Source organism: Ochotona princeps, chromosome 2 (assembly GCF_030435755.1).
Source record: "Ochotona princeps isolate mOchPri1 chromosome 2, mOchPri1.hap1, whole genome shotgun sequence".
Lineage (NCBI taxonomy): Eukaryota > Metazoa > Chordata > Mammalia > Lagomorpha > Ochotonidae > Ochotona > Ochotona princeps.
In genome coordinates, this window is record NC_080833.1 from 63,016,055 (window position 1) to 63,038,710 (window position 22,656).

At 39.1% G+C, this 22,656-nt stretch overlaps 1 protein-coding gene across 1 annotated transcript in view; it reads left to right on the top strand.

The window, feature by feature from the left end:
- The window catches only part of MSH4 (mutS homolog 4), a 102,022-nt gene that overhangs the window by 64,336 nt on the left and 15,030 nt on the right, over positions 1-22,656 (top strand). Inside the window, exons 13-17 of the mRNA XM_058658193.1 lie at positions 1,671-1,774; positions 2,788-2,912; positions 14,080-14,280; positions 18,098-18,216; positions 20,709-20,837. Of these exons, the coding sequence (XP_058514176.1) occupies positions 1,671-1,774; positions 2,788-2,912; positions 14,080-14,280; positions 18,098-18,216; positions 20,709-20,837 (678 nt within the window). The remainder of the gene's footprint in view (positions 1-1,670; positions 1,775-2,787; positions 2,913-14,079; positions 14,281-18,097; positions 18,217-20,708; positions 20,838-22,656) is intronic.

Consider the following 22,656-nt stretch of genomic DNA (forward strand, 5'->3'; position numbering starts at 1 on the left):
TAAAATTGTATGTCCTTGGGTTTTACAAGTCAAATATTTTAATACATATATGTTACTTTTCCTGTTGTTTCTGTCCATGCATACACAGATGATATAAGTGCTATTTTGAAGAGATATGCAGGCCCAGTTTGGAAGGTGGGGGGAAAGGGAAAAGAAAATCCAAAGATGGTTTTGATAAAAGGAATTAGAAAAATAGTATGCCACTAGCTGTTTTAGGTAGTTCTCAAGGTATATTTACCTATTCAAAGTTTTTTTTTTAAAGATTTATTCATTTTATTGCAAAGTCAGATATACAGAGAGGAGGAAAGACAGAGAGGAAGATCCGTCCGATGATTCACTCCCCAAGTGAGCCGCAACGGCCGGTGCGTGGTCCGAAGCTGAGAACCAGGAACTTCCTCCAGGTCTCCCACGCAGGTGCAGGGTCCCAATGCACTGGGCTGTCCTCAAATGCTTTCCCAGGCCACAAGCAGGGAGCTGGATGGGAAGTGGAGCTGCCAGGATTAGAAATGGCGCCCATATGTGATCCCGGGGCTTTCAAGGCGAGGACTTTAGCCGCTAGGCCATGCCGCCGGGCCCCCTATTCAAAGTTTTAAAAGTCTTGAAAAAAACAAATATTCTTTTTTAAAAATTTAGTTTTTCCAAACTCGTAGACCATGAAAGAACTTGTTCATACAGGCACATTGAGTCTGCAATATACCAATTTGGAAAAATGTGGCCCACTGTGGTCTCTGCTCTCTCTGCTTCTAAAGGGTTTCTTTCAATGAAAGCAAACCATGGAGCTTTGAGGATGCTCACATAATTATTACCAAGTAATGAGAGATGGATGAAATAAGAGTGGGTTGGAATTCAGCACTGTGGTAGACAATGACTTAGACTCAGATATGAGGCAGGGGTCAGAGATAGAATGAGGATCACTGAAGTCCATTGAACATGCTGCTTGGTAATATGATGCAATATTGTCCCATTTTTACAAGGCCACTTTTTAAACATTTTATTGAAGTGCAGTATATATGCTAAGAAATACATGTAAATGTACATAAGTCAGTTTTTTTAATCTTCTGATAAAACTCATAACCAGGACACAGATTCAGAACAAACTTTATCTATTTTTATTGAAAGGCAGAGTTACAAAGAGAAGGCAAGACAGAGACAGAGATCTTCTGTCCATTGGTTCACTCCCCCAAATGGCTGCAGTGGCTAGAGTTTGAGCCCATCTGAAGCCAGGAGCCAGGTGCTTCTTTCAGGCTTGCCTGATGGGTTCAGGGGCCCAAGCACTTGGGCCATCCTCCACTACTTACCCAGGCCATAATCAGGGAGCTGGATTGGAAGTGAGCAACAAGGACTCGAACCTGGACCCATATGGGATGTCAGGGCCAAAGGCAGAGGCTTTAACCGATTAAGCCATGGTGCCACCCCCAAGGAAAAAGCTGCTGTAAGTGCTGCTAAAGTAGTCATGTAGGCTGGACTAGGTTGAAAATATTTTGCTCTATCCTTTGAAGTAATCTTCCTTTTGCCTTTCACAAACATTATTTAAAACATTTCTTTGTGATACTCTGTTAAAAATTGGAGTGATTTTTATGAATACCTATAATGTTTTAAATTTGCATATTTATTTTCTTTCATAAGAGTGTCCAGGTATCTTGACATATTTTTTTTAAATTTCCTGGCAGATTTCTAAAGTTAAAAATTCCTACAGCTTTACATCAACAGATTTAATTAAAATGAATGAAAGATGCCAAGAGTCCTTGCGAGAAATCTATCATATGACTTACATGTAAGAACATTTGAAGAATTTGAACATTGAATTAATTTGGCTTAATCTGAGGAACTGTGATAAATTTCATTAACTGGCTTTTTGTCTGACTACAGACAATTGCAGACTTGTGAATAGTAATATCTATTATTGTAATTAGGATGACTGGGACTCACGAAAGCATTAGGGAAAGTCTAGCTGCAAAATTTAGCATTATAACTGATATTTCTGTAATATGTGTCCCATAATGCAGAATTCAGCACATCACGAGTTTACCTTGGGTTTTGCTTGGTTCATTCTTTTCTTGTGGTCTTTAAGCCATTAGCTTCTCACACCTTGATATTCTGAAGTTTAGCAGCATTACAATGGTGCCAATTATTTTGCTATTCATGAAACATTAGCAATACAGCCAAAGAGAAAAAAACAAAATACTTGTAACTGTTGAGCTGAGGTAATAAAGGTTGGATTTTCACAACAATTTCAAAACATGGACTACAGACTATAACTGTATACTAAGTATACTAAATTTTAGTTACATATTTATCCTTGTGATAGAAGAATTTTTGAATGTTATCACAATATGGCTCGGTCTCATAAAACTTACTTGGTTGTGCATGTATTGGTTTGGGGGAGAAAAATAGATTAGAGAGAAAATATAAAATGGATTTTGTAATAATTTTAAAATTTGCAAACATGCAAAATCATTAACATGTGGAATGTGCCCAAGTATAGTGAGTGCTTAAATAGAGCAATCTCACATATTTTTATTAATGAAATCTTAGTTTATTAATATTTAATGAGAGCACTTATTTTAAAAGCATGATGTTACCATATTAGAAAGTGGATTCTTTGTCACTTAGTGGCTGTAACCTTGAGAAGTGTCAATGAGACAAGTGAATAACAGACTGTATGTTTTGTGTACAGCTTAAGTGTGAATGTTATTTTACCTCAGATAATGACTTTAATAAAATTTTACAATTATGTGTTACCTTTCAAAAGGCATCATTGCATGTTTATCAAATATGTGATTTCAGGATAGTATGCAAACTGCTGAGTGAGATTTATGAACATATTCATTGCTTGTATAAACTGTCTGACACTGTGTCAATGCTGGATATGCTGCTTTCCTTTGCTCATGCCTGCACTCTTTCTGACTATGGTAAGTTACTTTCCTTGGAATAAACGCATTGGGTACTGAAATTTGGATTCTATTCAATGTAATAATTATGGATGTTTTAAAGGTTTACTTGAAGCATGGTCTCTTGTCTGTGATCCTAGATTAAGGTGAAAAACAGAGAGTAAAAAATTACCTATAAAGTTACTTTTAAAGTGGGACGAGTGTTGTGGCATAGTGGAGAAAGCCACCTCATGTGCTGCTAGTTTCCTAAATGGAGCCACTTTATTTCTCAACAGTTCCACTTCCATTCCAGCTCCCTTCTAATAGTTTGGGCAAAAAAAGTGGTTCACATGTTTTGGCCTCTGCTACGCATGTGAGAGTCCCAGAAGTAGTTCCTGGCTCCTGGCCTTAGCCTGGCCCTGCTATGGCCACCGTACCATCTGGGAAGTAGACCAGAGGATGGAAGATTTCTTTCTTTCCATTTCTCCCTATCTCTCTGTAATTCAGATTTGAAATGACATAAATCTTTAAAAAGATTAATTTTAGGGCATAGTGCGGCAGCCTAGTGGCTGAAGTCCTCACCTTGCATGTGCCGGGATCCCATATGGGCGCCAGTTCATGTTCTGGCTGCTCCACTTCCCATCCAGCTCCCTGTGTGTGGCCTGGAAAAGCAGTAGAGGACAGCCCAAGGCTTTGGGACCTTGCACCTGCGTGGGAGACCTGAAGGAGGCTCCTGGCTTCAGGTAGGCTCGGCTTTGGCCCTGTGGCCACTCAGGGAGTGAACCAGAAGATGGAGTATCTTAGCATCTGCTTCTCTCTGTTTCTCCTTCTCTCTGTGGTTCTGACTTTCTAATAAAAATAAATGTTTAGAAAAAAGATTACTTTTAAAGACAAAAAAGCTATTCACTCAGAAATTGGCAAATCAAAAAGTAAAGAAACAAAAAAAAAAAATATAAGAAGCTGTAAAAGTTCTCCAAATTAGAAAGATTCAAGAGCTATCTGCTTTTTTTTTTTTTTAACATCAGCCACAATTTATGATGTTATGGAATTAATTGACATAGTATTGAGTGACCAACATGTTGAAAAAAAACGCAAGTTCTTTAACACATCCTGCGACTCCTTCATTGACATTTCAATGGCTATAGATTGCTATTCAGCTGTCTCGTGTCTATTTACATTATAGTATTTAGCATTTTATAGCGTTGAAGCATAATTTTACTGAACCTGGCTTTTTTTTTTCGGGTATTCTAGACTGGCTTATAACTCTAACAGGACATATGTCAGCAGTTTAGGTGCAGAACAGTTTTAGGCTATCTGCTTTTAAAAGAAATCTCTTCCTTGTTTTCTGTAATGGCTGTACTAATTTACATTTCCACCAACAATGGGGAGTCCCCCTTTCTGCACATCTTGCCAGTATGATTACTTTCTGTTTTCCTTTTTTTTTTTTAATAATAACCATTCAAAACAGGACGTTGATAATAGTTGCTGCATCTAGGGAGAAGTACTATTTTATTTTTGTTTTGATTTACATTTTATCGATGGATACTAATAAATTGAGTATTTTCTCATTTATTGTTGGTCATTTGTATTTCTTTTGAAAAATTTCTATTCAGATCCTTTTTCCATTTCTTTCTTTTTCTTTTTAAAAAAGATTTATTTATTTATTATTGGAAAGACAGATTTACGGAGAGAACGAGAGAGAGAAAGATCTTCCAGCTGCTGGTTCACTCCTTAAGTGGCTGCAAAGGCCAGAGCTGAGCTAATCTGAAGCTAGGAGCTTCTTCTGGGTCTCCAACATGGGAACAGGGTGCCAAAGCTTTGGACCATCTTCTACTGATTTCCCAGGCTACAAGCAGGGAGCTGGATGGGAAATGGAGCAGCTGGCACAGGAACCGGCAGCCATATGATATCCTGGTGGGTGCAACGCAAGGATTTAGTCACTAAGCTACCACACCAGGCCCCTTTGCCCATTTCTTAACTTAATTGGTTGTTGTTGTTGAATTTTTTGAGTTCCTGGTACATTTTGGATATTAATCCTTGTCAGATAAACAGCTTATAAATATTTTCAGTCATTATCTGGCACAATGGAATGTAGATAGGTTCTTCCCCAGGCCCCACAAGAACTCAAGTAACTGTGGAGTAATTCTGACAGTCCCAGTTTCAGAGCCGTAGGACTCAGAGAGTATGTTACCCAGGCTCAGGTGATCACACCTTACACTGGGAATTGTGTACTAGCAGGTGGAGGGCAGGCCTGGAGTACAGGATGCAGTTGGATCTTACTCATGTCTCATGCAGGGTGTAAGTGGCCTGGGATTTAAAGCATCAACAGTTACAGTTCCAGAGCTGCAAGATACATTGATCCTTTACCCAAGTCTCCAAGGACAAGTGCCAGTTGTGCTGGGGGTTGAGGACTGATGGCTTTGGGCCATCCTCAACTGCTTTCCCAGCCTGAAGCAGAGGAATTCAAATAAGACATCCATTTCTCACAGATGAGTGTGAGTTATTGCAGGGATTATAACAGTAAATAAAAGCCTTTAATCCTGTGTGTCCTTTTTAGGGTTAAAACTTTATTTTAGGGATCTACTATTCTAATAATTTTCTTACTATGAAGAGATTTAACATCGCTCCATTTTAGTTTGGAAGAGACCATTCTTAAATTCTAAACTTACACAAACTTTTGACAATTTCTAAATTTTTTCTAACTTCAGTTTGTTAAAATAAGATTTACGTATTTATTTCGAAGTCAGATACACAGAGAGAGGGAGAGACAGAGATTATTCATCTGTTGGTTCAATCCCCAGATGGTGGCAACAGCAAGAACTGAGCCAGGCTGAAGCCAGGAGCCATGTGTGAATAGGGGCCCAAGCCGTTGGGACTCAAACTGCATCCATATCAGATGCTGGCATTGATATTGGTGACTTAACCTTCTGCACTAAAACTTTTATAATCTTTTCAAGTTTATGCATGGATTTCACATATAGGTGTATTGCATTTAAATTTTTCTTTGTCCTGCTCTCCTCTTTATATTCCTTCTATTTCAGATATTATTCATAGAAGACCTATTCATTATCTGTTTCTCTAAATTAAGAAATATTTTATATGGTGTTCTCTGCCCTTTGAAAAACCTTTTCTGCTGATTAAGAAAATTATGGTTTAATTGTTTTTGCTGAATAACAGTAATTTTTCTTTCATTTTGAAGTCAGAGTTTGAATTACCTATTTTTGATCCATTTATTTAAAAAATTTTTTTAAAGTGGAATGAAATCACAGCCAAAAATAGAGTAGTTACCTCCATTTCATGACCAGAGTTCTAGCCAGTCTAATGAGCAGCACTTATGCCCCACTCAGTGCCTGAGGTTCACAGGGTGGCATGCCTTGACCCCTATCACTACTCTTTTTTTTTTTTTTTTTTTAATTTTATTTTAAATTCATTAATTACATTGTATTATGTGACACAGTTTCATAGGTACTGGGATTCTCCCCACCCCTCCCCAAACCCTCCCACCATGGTGGATTCCTCCACCTTGTTGCATAACCACAGTTCAAGTTCAGTTGAGATTCCCCCATTGCAAGCATATACCAAACATAGAGTCCAGCATCTTATTGTCTAGTCAAGTTCAACGGCTTCTTAGGTATACCCTCTCTGGTCTGAAGACAGAGCCAGCAGAGTATCATCCTGATCAATTAAAAGCTCCAACATGCCATCTGCAAAAATTTACATCATTATGGAATTAATTGACATAGTAATGAGTAACCAATATGGTAAAAGTAAATGCGATTTCTTATCCACCTTATGTGACCACCTCATTGACATTTCAATTTTGGTTTATACACAACATATAACATTCATAACATAACTTGTTATACATAACATCATATCAAATTAAGGCAAACATGTGGTATTTAACCTTTTGGGATTGGCTCATTTCCCTTAGCATTATGGTTTCCAGTTTGGCCCATTTGGCCACAAAGAACTGCATTTTGTTTTTTTTAATAGCTGAGTAGTATTCCATGGAGTAGATGAACCATAGCTTTCTTATCCAATCCTCTGTTGATGGGCATTTTGGCTGCTTCCATGTTTTTGCAATTACTGATTGTGCTGCTATGAACATAGGAGTGCATGTTGGTTTCTCATAAAACAAGTGTTCTGGATATATTCCTAGGAGTGCTATTGCTGGGTCATACGGTATGTTGTATTTGAGTTGTTTGAATGTTCTCCATACTGATTTCCATAGAGGCTGTACCAGCCTGCAGCCCCACCAGCAGTGGAGTAGGGTTCCCTTTTCCCCGCAACCTCGCCAACAAGTGTTGTTGGTGCTTTTATTCATGTGGGCCAGTCTTACTGGCGTTAGGTGGTACCTCATTGATGTTTTAATTTGGATTTCCCTTATTGCCAGGGAACTTGAGCATTTTTTCATATGTTTATTTGCCATTTGGGTTTGTTCCTTTGTGAAGTGTTTGCCCATTTCCCGTGCCCATTTCTTGAGTGGCTTGTTTGTTTTGACATTTTGGTTGTTTTGTAGCTCTTTGTATATTCTGGAGATCAGCCCTCTATCACCTAAGTCGTGTGCGAAGATCTTCTCCCATTCTGTGGGTTGCCTTTTTACTTTGTTGATTGTTTCTCTAGCTGTACAGAAGCTTCTTAGTTTGATGAGGTCCCACTTATTTATTTTGGTCTTGATTTCTACTGCATTTGGAGTCTTTTTTAGGAAGTGAGGGCCTACCCCTAAGTGTTCCAGTGTGTTTCCAACATTTTCTTCCAAAAGTTTGAAGGTTTCTGGATGTAGGTTTAAATCTTTTATCCATTTGGATTTGATCTTAGTATATGGTGAGAGATGTGGGTCTATCTTTTTGTTTCTGCAGGCTATCAACCAGTTGTCCCAACAGCATTTATTGAACAGACCTTCCCATTTGCCTGGGTTGTCGTTTGTCTTTTTGTCAAAGATTATTTGGCTGTATTTGTGTGGGTTCCCATCTGGTGTTTCTATTCTGCTCCATTGATCTTCTTCTCTATTTTTTGCCAGTACCAGGCTGTTTTGATAACCACTGCCCTATAGTATGTCCAGAGGTCTGGGACTGTGATTCCCCCTGCTAACTTCCTGTTCTTGAGAATGGTTCTAGCTATTCGTGGTTTTTTGTGTTTCCAGATGAACCTTTGAATCATTGTTTCCAGTTCCATGAAGAATGTTTTGGGCAATTTGATTGGGATTGCGTTGAATGTATATATTGCCTTTGGCAGTATAGACATTTTAATGATATTGATTTTACCTATCCAGGAGCATGGGATGTTACTCCATCTTTCTAGATCTTGTTCAATTTCTTTTTTAAGTAGTTTGTAGTTTTCCTCAAATAGGTCTCCAACATTTTTGGTTAGGTTAATTCCCAGATACTTCATGCTTTCCTTTGTTACTTTGAATGGTATCTTGCTGGTTAGATCTTCTTCCAACTTGGGGCTGTTAGCATACACTATGGCTGTTGATTTTTGTTCATTAATTTTGTACCCTGCCACTCTACCGAACTCTCGTATAAGTTCTAGTAGTCTCTGTGTTGAGCCTTTTGGCTCTTCCATATAAAGAATCATGTCATCTGCATATAGTGAAAGCTTGACTTCTTCATTTCCCATTTGGATTCCTTTGATTTCTTTTTCTTGTCTTATGGCCTCAGCGAGTACCTCTAGAACTATGTTGAATAGCAGCGGAGAAAGCGGACATCCCTGTCTTGTTCCAGATCTCAGTGGGAAGGTTCCAGTTTTTCTCCATTCAGTATGATGCTGGCATTGGGTTTTGCATATATTGCTTTGATTATGTTGTGGATTTTTCCATCTATGCCTACCTTGGTTAGGGTCTTTAGCAGGAAGTTGTGCTGGATTTTGTCGAAAGCTTTTTCTGCATCTATTGATACTATCATGTGATTCTTGTTTTTCAGTTTTTGGATGTGGTGTATCACATTTATGGATTTCCGAATGTTGAACCATCCCTGCATTCCAGGGATGAATCCTACTTGATCTGGATGAATGATCTGTCTGATGTGTTTTTGAATTCTGTTGGCTAGGATTTTGTTGAGAATCTTAGCATCAATGTTCATCAAAGAGATAGGTCTGTAGTTTTCCTTCTCTGTAGGATCTCTGCCCGGTTTTGGGATTAAGGTAATGTTGGCTTCATAGAATGAGTTTGGAAGGGTTGCTTCCTTTTCTATTGTTTTGAAGAGTTTGTAGAGGATTGGGGTTAGTTCTGTTCGGAATGTTTTGTAGAATTCTGGCGTGAAGCCGTCTGGGCCTGGGCTTTTCTTTGTTGGGAGGTCTTTAATCACTGATTCAATCTCTGCTTCAGTTATGGGTTTGTTCAGGTTGATTGTTGCCTCTGGGCTAAGTTTTGGCAGGTTGTATGAGTCTAAGAACTTTTCCATTTCTTGGTGGTCTTCTGATTTGTTGGAGTACAGTGCTTTGTAGTAATTTCTGATTATGTTCTTAATGGTTGTAATGTCTGTTGTTATGTTGCCTTTTTCATCTTTGATGCTGTTAATTCTTGCTTTCTCTTGTTTTTTCTTTGTCAGTCGGGCCAGCGGGGTGTCTATTTTGTTTATCTTTTCAAAAAACCAGCTTTTTGATTTGTTGATTTTGTGTATGGTTTTTTTTATTTCTATCTGGTTGATTTCCTCCCTTGTTTTGATGATTTCTTGTTTCCTGTTGTGTGTGGGGCTCATCTGCTGCTGCTTTTCCAATTCCTGGAGGTGTGTGGTTAGTTCCTGTATTTGGCGCCTCTCTTGGGCCTTGACATGAGCTCCAATTGCGATGAGTTTACCCCGTAGCACTGCTTTGGCAGTGTCCCACAAGTTTTGGAATGTTGTATCAGAGTTTTCATTGGTTTCCATAAATTTTTTGATCTCATCTTTAATTTCTTCCCTGACCCATTGTTCGTTCAATAGCATATTGTTCAACCTCCAAGAGTTTCTATATTTCCTTGGGCATTTTGAATTGCTGATTTCCAGTTTCATTCCGTGGTGGTCTGAGAGGGTACATGGTATGATTTCTATCTTTTTGAAGTTATTTAGGTTTGCTTTGTGTCCTATCATGTGGTCGATCTTGGAGAAGGCGCCATGTACTGCTGAAAAAAATGTATAATCTGTGGTCTTAGGATAAAAAATTCTATAAATGTCTACCAAGTCCAGTTGTTCTAATGTTTGTACGAGCTCTGTTGTTTCTTTGTTGAGTTTTTGTTTTGTTGATCTGTCTATAGTTGCTAGCGGGGTGTTAAGATCGCCCACTATTATTGTGTGTGTATCTATGTCTCCCCTTAAGTCTGTAAGTAGTTGCTTCACGAAGCTAGGCGCATTGGAATTAGGTGCATATATGTTCACGATTGTAATTACTTCTTGATGGATCAGTCCCTTCACCAATATATAATGTCCTTCTCTGTCCTTTTTGATGTCTGTCAGCTTGAAGTCTAGGTCATCTGAGATTAGAACAGCTATGCCAGCCTTTTTTTCTCGTCCATTGGCATGAAAAGTCTTTTTCCATCCTTTCACTTTAAATTTCTTACAGGATTTTCTGGTTAGATGTGTCTCTTGTAGGCAACATATAGTTGGGTGCTGTTTGATGATCCATTCCGTTAATCTATGCCTTTTGATTGGTGAGTTTAAGCCATTTGTGTTTAGAGATAATATTGAGAGGAATTGGTTTTGGGCTGCCATGAGTGTAAGTGTGCAAGTGTGTATTTGCGACTATTAGAGTTTTTGATTGGTTGACTTTTCTTGTATGGATTTTAGTGGGGAGGTCTTCCCATTTGCCATCTTTGATTTTGGTTTGTATTTTTTCTTTCTGGGTTTAGCACCTTCCTGAGGAGATTTTCCAGAGCTGGTTTCGTGTTGATGTATTCTTCGAGTTTCTCTTTACTGTTGAAGTATTTGATTTCATTCTCAAATATAAATGAGAGCTTTGCTGGGTACATTATTCTTGGTTGGCAGTTGTTTTGTTTCAGGATTTGATAGGTTTTACCCCATTCTCTCCTTGCTTGGAGCGTTTCTTCTGATAGGTCGGCTGTGATCCTGATTTCCCTTCCCCTGAAAGTAATCTTATCCTTTTTTCTTACTTGTCTTAGAATGGTTTCCTTGTATTCACTTGAAGGTAGCTTGAGGACCACATGTCTGGGAGACGATTTGTTTGGGTCGTATCTACTGGGGGTTCTTTGTCCTTCCTGGATTTGTGCTAGATTTATATTTCCAGTATTCTGGAAGTTCTCCTGTATTATCTCATTGAGCACTCGTTGCAAGCCTGTCTCCTTTTCCACTCCTTCGGGAAGGCCTATTATTCTAATATTTGATTTTTTGAGGTTGTCTTTCATTTCCTGTATGGACCTATTGGCTTTCTCTAGATTTGTCTCCAACTGTTTGATGAGCTGCTGCCTTTCATTCTGATTGTCTTCCAATTCTGATATTCTGTCTTCTGCTGTGTTCCTTCTGTTGGTTAGGCTTTCAATTTTGTTCTCTATATCAAGGATTCCCTTTTTGACTTGATTTATTTCTGCAGTGATATGGTTTTCGAATGCCTTAGACTCTTCCCAGCGCTTTTCACTCTCTCTGACGAATTTCATCATTAGCTTCTTAAAGTCCTTATCTGATAGTTCCTCTATGTCTTCATCTTGCATCTCAGATATTGGGATTAGTTTTTGGTTGTATTGGGAGGGAGTGCTTGATCTTTCCTCTGGGTCATTGCTTTTTCTGATACTTCTCCTCATTGTGTTTTTACTTCTTGTTGTTTTGAGATTTTAGCAGTGATTCAGCTGAGCCGGCTCTGGTTTGGGGTCTCCGGCTGAGCCCAGCAGGGCTTACTGCCTGAGTCACCAGCTGCTTTCAGGGTCTGTAGATCACAGCCCCGAGTTGGGTCAGGAGGCTTTGTGGGCCAGCCCTAGTGCCAGGCCCCTTCCCCTGTGGCTCCCTCTCAAAGGCAGTGCCCTACAGATTCACTCTGCCGAGCTGCACCTGGGCTTTGGGTCACAAGGCTAATACAGCGGGGGTCTCTGCCTCAGTGCTGAGCCGAGACTCTCCTTCAGGGCTTGAGGTTAGCACAGCAAGGGCTCCTGCTGCTCGGAGCCTAAAATCCCCAACCCCGGCCTGTGCTGGGTTGGAAATCTCCGGGCCCCAGTGCCAAACTCGGAAGCGCTGCTCCACTGAGGGCTGCAAGACCACAGGCAGGTCTTTCCGAGCGGGCTCCTGCTGGGAAAACCTGTCCGGCCAGTTCAGCTGAGCACGCTCCAGTCTGGCCTCTCTAGCTGAGCCCAGCTGGGGACTCCGCCCTGAAGAAGCCACTTCCTCAGCTGCACTCTCTCAAGGATGGAAGCGGATCTCTGAGAGGCACAGAGCCCTTTAGGTGAGATGTGCCCCCACTAGTCTGCTCCTCTGCCCAGGACGTGAGGCCCTGTCGAGCGTTGCCCAGCCTCTGGGGCTCAGGGCGAGTCCAGCAACAGGATCCACTGACTCTCCCGCAGCCAGTCCACAGCTCGGAGCCCATACGGGGATCTCTGAGCCCCAGTCCCACAGTGCTGCTCCTGTTCCCTCTGCACTCTCCCAGAGCCGCTGAGCAGCGGGTAGGCAAGCCTCTGGGAAATCTCCCCAGCTTTTCCTCCACTTCTGCAGGGATAATGCACCCAATGATCAGTCCAGTAGCCTCCTCTGGGGGCTCCTGCCTTCCAGGGGACTGGTGCCCCTGTCTGTGTGGGCGCCTATCCTTCCAGCCGCCTCTGTTTTCCCTGGGGCGGTTGAGCCTCTGCCGCCTTCCCCCTGCCTGGGACCGTGACTCACCAGGTTTCTCGCGGCGTGCTGTATTTTCTTTCCTACTTTTTGCGGCTGTTCCTTCACGCTGTGTAGATCTTCTTGCTTTAGTGAACTCCAGTGACCTTCTCGCTCTTCTCCCTACAGTTTCGCGCCTCCTGGCCTGTTTCTCTGCTGGATCGGCTCCCCTCCTTCCCTACTCCACCCTACACCAGCTCTCTGCAGTCGGCCATCTTTTTCAGTCCTATATATATATATTTTTAATTCGAGAGGCTAAGAGAGACAGAGAAGGCTCTCATCTGCTGCTTCACTCCTTCCATGCAGCACGCAGCCCGGGCAGGAACTGCTATCACTACTCTTGAAGTCACAGGGGCAATAGGTGTCAATTTTGGCTCTCAGTAGGTTTGATAAATGAAGCAAACTGGTGGTAAAAGTTAAAAATTTCTTTCTAGGTTTTCTGCTCTTAGGTTGAACACATACAATCTGTTATAAGCATAGCTTGTAACACCATATGCAGGGGGAGGGTGGTGTAAGAGCAGAAGAAGAGAAAGTCTAAGTCACTCAAGCCTCTTTCTTAGCTAAGCTAATGCTTTAGAGAGGTTAGGGTGGATGGACACCCGATGTCTTACAAAAGAAAACCATCTCTTGAGGAGGGGATGCTAAGATGCTCCATGTGAAATAGTTCTTCCTATAGAAGCACATAATAAAGGGCAGCTCGCTTTCCCATTTGGGAAACATAGAAAGACAATTGCTGTTGTACCAGAAGGTAAAACAAGAAGCACAGAGGTCTGGAGCACATGTGAGACTAAGAAGCTTCCAGGATCCATCAAATCCAAATCCCGGCTGCACATACTGACTCTACAAAGAGCTGCATGAACTAAGTTTAGGTCAAGGTCAAGCTCCCTACCTTTGGGTGGTGGGGAGGACAGTACATCTCTATTTTTAAAGGAATGAGGTGGGCAAAGTGCCTAAGATCTGCTGAAAAGAGTCCTGAAAGAAGCAGAAAATATTTAGAGAATCTTTTAGTAGGTATGTTTATATTTAAAGTTAAGAAAAAGAACTGATTCAAATTCTAGCTTTTGTGTAAAAAAAAATCAAGTTAAACCTCTTTCTCTGTTCTCAACTTGAATCACCTCATAGCTTGTTATTTTGGAAGAAATATATATTCATATATATTATACATAGGCGTGTATACAAAATTTTTGGAATCCTGTGCAATGATAAGGAACTAAATTTGAGAGTTCTGTGGAAGCAAATAAAAACTGTGATTAGAGTGTGTTTATTACTATTTAGAAGAATCTAGATCAGGATTTTGGATAAAATAATAACTATTTTTGCCCCACTAATGTTATTAAAATCATTAAGATGTGTACAATACAAGCATACCTCAAAATATTTCATACAAATATATTAATTTTAACCATTTTGGTTTTTTTGTTTTCCAGTTCGACCGGAGTTTACTGATACTTTGGCAATCAAACGGGGATGGCATCCCATTCTTGAAAAAATATGCTTGGAAAAACCTGTGCCTAATAATACCTATATTACAGAAGGAAGTAATTTTTTGATCATAACTGGACCAAATATGAGTGGAAAGTCCACATATTTAAAGCAAATTGCTCTTTGTCAGATTATGGCCCAGATTGGTAAATTATGGCTTTACTTTTTAACTATCAATACTGATTGCTTTTCAAAATGTTTTATGCCTAATTTTTCAGATACAGTAGCTTCACTGACACAATAACAGTTTTAATTAGATTCTCTCCCCCCAAAATGTAATTATGCCTCTACAGTGTTGAATATAACTTTTACTATTTGGCATTGTATTAAGCTCTGTCCAGTTTGGGTTTGATTGAACTAAAATTTTTGTGGAATATTATAGAAGTGGAAATTTCCTTATTAACAACTGTCAACATTATGTAAAATAATAAATTGAATTATGTAGCTAATCTGGGTTAAAAATTAAAATGTGATAATTATCCCAATGCATGTAAATTTGTATCAAGGGAAAAATTAAATGAATCTTTATATAAAAATGTGTGAGAAAAAGTGAAGTAAGTAGGATCAGCTGCCGCCTTGGTGTGAAATTTTCCCCAATTTATCATGTCAGGCAGAGAAATACCTCTTTTAATTTGTGGGATGTCAGTAACTTGAATGTGTTAATCGAATGTTACACAAATATATTCGTATGTGCTTGTTGATGGCTGTTACTTGATGTAGAGGCAGACTTTTAACTCTTGTCTATGGAAGCTAGGTTTCTGTGAGGAGTGTTTAACCCTGATGCTGTGGTTTTTAAATAGGAATAGTTTGGGTTCCAATATCCTCTAAGCCTCAGAATTTTACAATGTCCAGAGACATTTTTGGTTATCACAAACTGTGGGAATTATTGAGTGCAGGAATCATACTAAATATTCGTTAATGCACAGAGCTTCTTACCTCTCTTCATACCCCCTTATCAACACACAAGATTTACTGAGCCTAAAGTTAGTATTATCAAGAGTGAGAAACCCTGCTCTAATGTAATGAATTATAAAGAATATACTGGAATAATAATGCTGACAATAATGCAAGTTCACCTTTAATGCTAGGAAAGGAAATGAAGGATAAATGAGTGATGAGTAAATATTGTAATATGTTTAAAGTTTTATTGGCATTTAAAAGATACCTTTGGTAATTTTGCTGTCTTTATGAAGATGCTGTCTGATTCCTGTGATGTAATACTCCTTCTTGAGTAGTTAGCAATGACGAATTCTGTCATTTAAAGACAGGTTAACTGTTGGACACCTCTAATTGTTTGGGATTCGTTGTACTGAGTTGAGATTTCACTCTTTCTACACCAGGACTTCTTGTTAGTCCCTCTTCTTTGCTGTTTTACAGAATAGTCATCTTGGCTTTAGCTCTTCAGATATTTGTAAACAATTATTGTACTTCTCTAGTCACCATCTATCTTAACCTGGAACATATAAAAGTTTGTAAAAATATGATATTGTTTGACCATAAAGAAAGCAGCAAAATTTGAAAGCCATGGAAATGAAGATTATCTACTTTGGAGGCAGATCAGCTTATCTCATTACTAGCTATGTAGTTGTAGACAAACTACTTAAGCTCTTTAAGTCTTAGTTTTCCTATGCAAGTGAAGATTGTTATAATACCTATTTCTAAGATGTGTTTTAAGGGCTCAGCCAGCTCATCTATATAAAATGGTGTGAATTTAAAATGTATGAAAAGGAAGGCAATTTTCCAGGCAAAGGTAACAGCATGTTGTAAAGCAATGGAGCAAAAACCACTATGATATTCCCAAACAAATATAGATAGCTTTGTAATTATTTTGCTTTTCAAAGCATAGAGTGACTGTGAGAAGTAACAGGATACAAAGCAAGAGAGAGAGATAAGAGTTAGATAATGGGAACCAGCGTAGTGGTTAGGCTAATCCCTTCCTTGCGTTGCTGGCACCCAGTTGTTGTCCCGGCTACTCAGTTTCCGGTCCAGCTCCCTGCTTACGACCTGAGAAAGCAGCAGAGGATGGCTCAAGTTCTTGGTCCCCTTCATGTGGGAGACCTGGAGAAGTCTTCTGGCACCTGGCTTCTGACCAACTCAGTTCTGGGTCTTGCAGCGTTTGGTGGGTACAGCAGCAGATGGAACACTTTTCTGTCTCTAGCTCTCTCTGTAAAAACATACCTTTCAAATAAAATTAAGTAAATGTTTTAAGAATTAGGTCATGAAGTACCTTACTTAGGATATTAAATTTGGCCTAACAGTCCATAGGGAGCTATTGAAGGTATTTAGCATGAGAATAACTTGATTAGATTTGACTTCTAGATAGATAACTGTGGATAGTTATAAAGAGCCAGAGCAGAAGCCAAATACCAACCATGAGGCAGGTGTAATAATCCAAGCAAGAAATATTGATGACTTTTTTGGTGCAGGTTAACAGAAAAGAATTTTTAAAATACCAGTTAGTATATGGTATATTCTCTAGTTGCTGTTTTCTTTCTTTTAAAGATTTATTTTTATTGGAAAGGCAGGTTTACAGAGAGCAGAGAGATGGACAGAAAGATCTTCTGTCTATGTGTTCTCACCAAGTAGCTGCAACAGCTGGAGCTAAGCCAATCTGAATCCTGGAGCCAGGAGATTCTTCCAGGTCATCCACAAACATACAGGGCCCTAAGGCTTTGGGCCATCCTCTGCTGCTTTTCCAGGCCACAAACAGGGAGCAGGATGGGCAGTGGATCAGCCGGGACACGAACTAGTGCTCATATGGGATGCCTGCGCATGCAAGACGAGGACTTTAGCCACTGGGCTATTGTGCGCTGGGCCCTCTAGTTGGTGTTTTCATACTTGTTTTTCCTGTCTAATCCTTTGGAAGACATCCTGCAATTTTAGAATGCCTTTAACATCTCATCCTTTATAAGTACAGAAACATAAAATTGATTTGTTTTCAAATTATGAATGTTTTAGATTAGTTAACAGAATAACTTGTCATAGATTAAAAATTCTTATTTTCATTTAATATTTGGTTTCATTCTGCTCTTGGGTATTTCTGCATATTTTAATAATACAGGTGTTCCGAGTATAACTTTCTAAAATGATCTTACAACTTCAGTTTTATAAATATTTCCTGAAAACTTTCATATTTCAAATGTTTTCTACGATTTAATTTGTTTAAAATATTTCAAATTTATAATAGTGCCTTTCTGATATACTTGCATATAAATGATTCCCTTTGAAGTATCAAATAACTTTGTAGGGTTGGTTGGACAACTGTTTTCCTTTTATGTGTGAGAAAGATATACTGGGAGAGAAGGTACAGAGCAAAGTTGTATATTAAATGATGGAGGTGTGACCAAATCTTTTAACTCCATAGCCAGTAGTCTTTCTGCCACCTGGACATCATAAATAATGGAAGTGAAAAATGTTCACAATACTTATATGCTATAAAAGTATTTCATTTTGAAAGTTTTATTCTACTTATTTGACAGAGTAACAGAGAAGCAGACAGAAAGAGCTTCCTTTTTTTTCCCTTTTTTTAAAATTGATTACATTGCATTATGTGACACAGTTTTATAGGCACTGGATTCTCCCCCCACTCCTCCTCCCCCCCCATGGTGGATTCCTCCACCTTGTTGCATTACCACAGTTCAAGTTCAGTTGAGATTCCAGAAAGAGCTTCCATCCACTGGTTTACTTCCAGGTAATCACAGCAGCTTGTGATGTGCCAGGCTAAAACCATGAGCCAATGGCCCCATTCTGGTTCCCATTTGGGTGACAGGGCCTGGGAACTTGGGATGTCTGACATCCCCTTTCCAGGAGCATTCACAGGGGCTGGATTTGAAGTGGAGCAGCCAGGACTTGAATTAATGATTCACCATAGTTTACCACCTTTGTAACCACCAACTTAACTCTCCGTCCCACAACTCCTGATCCCCAAAGCATCTGAATTTAATTTGGCCTTTTATTTTATAGGCTCTTATGTCCCAGCAGAATATTCTTCCTTCAGAATTGCTGAGCAGATCTTTACAAGAATCAGTACTGATGATGATATTGAAACAAACTCATCAACATTTATGAAGGAAATGAAAGAGGTATTCATTTTTTTCTATGTTAAAATGCACTAAATTCTTCCCCTAATAATCAGTTATCATGTAAGAAAATATCCTTGTACTGTGTGCATGTGTTTATATCCCTTTCTGAGAGCCAGAGGGCAGTCAAAGACAGCGTCCTAATTTCTGTCTCATGTGGAAATAGAGTGAAGGTTTTTTTGAGGAATACAGTCTTAAAGGAAAAAGCTAGCATTACTGAATGATAAAAGCATACTTAGCATTTTTATGGATTATGTAAGATTTGAGAAAACAGTGACCTGTTACAATTTTTCACAGTATCTATTGTTTCACCTCAGGTTAATTTTAAAATAAGAAAATTTTGTTTGAAGACTATTTAAAATTATCCTCTTATTTTTCATTATAGATTTTTTTACTTCTTGATTAAAATATGTATTTTCAGCTATTTAAAATTTCTATGTATTTATTTTAGAGGCAGAAAAAGAGAGAGAGGAGTAGAGAGCTTGTATCTGATCATTCTTACGCAAATGTCTATAAATCTCAGGATTGGGTCAAGTCGATGACAGGATCCAGGGGCTTAATCCAGGCTTCCCACAAGGTGCAACTACTAGGCCCAGCAGGGCCTTTGTCCTAGGGTGTATTAGCAGAAATTTGGAATTAACAGCCTAGTCAGGAGAAGAACCCAGGCACTGTGGTAAGGAATGCCAACATCCCAACTCAGTTCTTAACTGCTAGGCAAAATAGCTACTTCTCGTCACCTTTTTCTCAGCTGTGTAAATGCCAGGTGGGTTTGAGTACTAATGAAATTGAGTATAGTGATTTCCTGAAGGTAGATATGATGTGAATGAAGTTAACTACCTTACAAAGTTATTTAGTATGTTGTGAAATATTTATGAAGTAGGATGACAACATATTATGTACTTGAGGTACATATTTAACAGGTACTAGCCTAAGAAGCATAATCTTACAGAAAGATAAAGTGTTAATTAAAGTTAGTTACTAATGTGTCATGAGTGGAATTCTATTATTTCTTTCAAGGATTTATTTACTTTTATTTGAAAGGCAGAGCTACAGAGAACAGGGAGACAGACACAGAGAAAGAGAGATATCTTTCATACCTTCCATCCATTGGTTTGCTTCCCCAAATGGGTGCAATGATAGAACTGGACTGGTCTGAAGCTGTGAGTCAGGAGGTTCTCCAGGTTTCCTACATGGGTACCAGGGATCCAAGGACCTGGGTCATCTTCTGCTGCTTTTCCAGGAACATTAGTAGGGAGCTAGATCAGAAGTGGAACACCTAGTATTCGAACTGGTGCCTATGTGGGATGCCAGTACCACAGGTACAACATGGTGCCATCCCAAATTCTTTCTCATCCTTTTTTAAAGATTTATTTTTTTTATTGGAAAGTCAGATATACAGAGAGACAGAGAGCAAAATCTTCATCTGCTGGTTCACCCCCCAAGCGGTCGCAATGGCTGGCACTCGATCTGAAGCCAGGAGCCAGGAGCTCCTCCAGGTCTCCCACATGGGTGCAGGGTCCCAATGCTTTGGGCTACCCTCGGCTGCTTTCCCAGGCCTCATCTGGGGAGCTGGATGGGAAATGGGGCCGCCAGGATTACAACCGGTGCCTGTATGGGCTCCCAGAGCGTTCAAGGTGAGAATTTCAGCTGCTAGGCTATCTTGCCGGACCCCCAAATTCTCTCTTTTGAGGATGAGCTAAGTAACCTCCAGAGGAGAAAATTTATATTAATTTAAGGCATGGTATTTTTTAATCTTAAATTTATTTTTTAAACCAAAAATGAAGATGTAGGGACTGGAGACTAGTTTTGTGACACAGTGGATTACAGTCACTACCTGAAATGCTGGCATCCCATATGAGCACTGGTTCCCGGCTTCTCCACTTCTTATCCAGCTCCATGCTAATTCACCAAGGAAAGCACTAGAAAATGGCCCAAGTGCTTAGCCAGGCCACACCTGAAAAACTCCTTGGCTCCTGGCCTTTTCTGACTCAACCCATCATTGTGTGAATAAGCCAGTCAATGGGTGATATCTCTTTGTCTCTCTCCCTTTACTCTATCTTTTAAATGAATTGATTTAAAAAATAAGTAATTTTTCCTAAATTGTTCTTTTTTCTATTTTCTGAATATATTGGGAGATTAAAATAAAATTGAGATAGGTAGTGATTAGTTGTTTTGGAGAAGCACATGGCCATCTTTTTGCTTTATTTAAACATTTAATTCAGTCTTTTTTATTTCACTGTTTCTAAAACAACAGTATTTTAGATAATGGTTGTTTACTTTGCATTGTTTCATTTAGATGAACATGTCTATATACACATGAGCTACTCTTTTGGAATTATTAGTCATTAAATACTGCAAAAGGAAAGCAGGGCATTATTTTCTGCTCATCTAAAAATACATTTTAAATTAACTAAGGAAGAAATTGAATTTGTTCTCATTATTTTTCTATGACTGTGGCAGCTGTTTGGTTACAATATCAAAACTGTGTTTTTCAGATAGCGTATATCCTACATAATGCTAATGATAAATCACTCATACTAATTGATGAACTTGGCAGAAGTACTAATACAGAAGAAGGAATCAGTATATGTTATGCTGTGTGTGAATATCTACTGAACTTAAAGGTATACTTCCCTATCTTAATGTGTTAATTTTTAGTCCTTTTATAATGTTTTCCTTTATATACCTATGACTGCATTTTACAGGGACCCACAGTAGCTTTTTACATAAAATGTATACTGTGCCATTTACTTTTCGATTCATTTCTGATGGAAGTGGGAATAATTGGTCTGGAAAGGAGGTATATCTTGGTACGGGGATAAATCCAGTGCTTGGGATACATTCACCCCATATCAGAGTGCCTGGATGAAATCTCATCTCTGCCTCTGTTTCCGACTCAGCTTTATGCTAATACTTCTGGTTCAAATATTGAGTTACTGCCACTCATGGGAAACACAGATAGACTTCCTGGCACCTGGCTTTGGTTGGCCCCGCTATGATTGTTGAGGACACTTGGGCAGTGAAACATCAGATGGGATTTTCTCTTACTTTGTCTCTCTGTCTTTTTCTCTCTCTGCCTTTTAAGCAAATAATAAATATTTCCAAAAAATTAGCATTCATGCTGGCATTGAGGCATGGCGTGTTAAGCAGCTTGCTGTGCACCATCATCCCATATAGGTGACTGTCCTGGCTGCTACACTTCCAATCCAGCTCCTTGCTGAGGTACTTGAGAAGGCAGTAGAGAGCAGTCCAAGTGCTAGGTCTACTGCAGCCATGTGGGAGATGCAGCAGAAGCTCCTGACTTCTGCCTGGCCCAGCATGGCCATTGCAGTCATTTGGGGAATGAGCTGTTGAATGAAAGACTATTCTCTCTCCTTTCCTCTGTGTAACTCTGCCTTTTAAAATGCATCATCACACACACAAATATGTCTTTAAAATGGATGTGATAATTACAATATAGACAAGGAAGGAAGAAATTAAGATACAGAAATAATGTAAAAATAAGTTGGCTTTAGTTTGATTAAACTAAATGGCAATTAGGAAGATCTTTCCATTATAGTTTCCACATGTAATTATGCTGTCTATTCTGTCTCTAGTTATTCCATTGTAGATATTGGTACTTGTCGGTCTCCATAATTGCATGAGTTCCTTATAATGATTCTCTTCATATATATATGGATATATATATGAATATATATGAGTATATATATATTCTGTATGTGATATATATACGAATATATATGAATATATATATTCTGTATGTGATATGTATATGAATATATATGAGTATATATATTCTGTATGTGATATATATATACACAGAATTGGTTCTGGTATGCCAATGCCAGTTGAGATATATAAAACATCACTGTTGAGTACTCCTAACCAATTAAAAGAAGCAGACTGGCTTTGTGACATAGTGGGTAAAGATGCCAGCTGAGATGCTGGAATCCCCTATAGGTTCCAGTTTCAGACTATTCCACTTCTGATCCAGCTTCCTACTGTGGCACCTGGGAGGGCTGAGTGGTGACTCAAATGCTTGGACTGCTGTGCCCATGTAGGAGAACCAGAAGATCCAAGCTCCTGGCTTTGGCCTGGTCCATTGCTGAATCTTGTAGCCATTTGGAAAGTGAACCAGTGGATGGAGGTCTCTCTCTGTCCCTCTTCTCTCTCTGTAACTCTTTCAAATAAACAATAAACGTTTAAAAAATAAACAAAGATGTAAGTGACTCTGTATGACATTTTCAAGATTTTGGAATTAAGAATTAGTACAATATGATGGAATCATTTTTATTAGCATTATTAGACAAAACAAGATTATCTTAGGGATTAGAATTCCCAGTTCATAGACACATAAATGATTTGCCATATTCTATGTGTACCCTAAAGGAAACATTTACTTCCTATAGTTCTTGCTGAGATTACAGAAAGTCAAATCCAGAA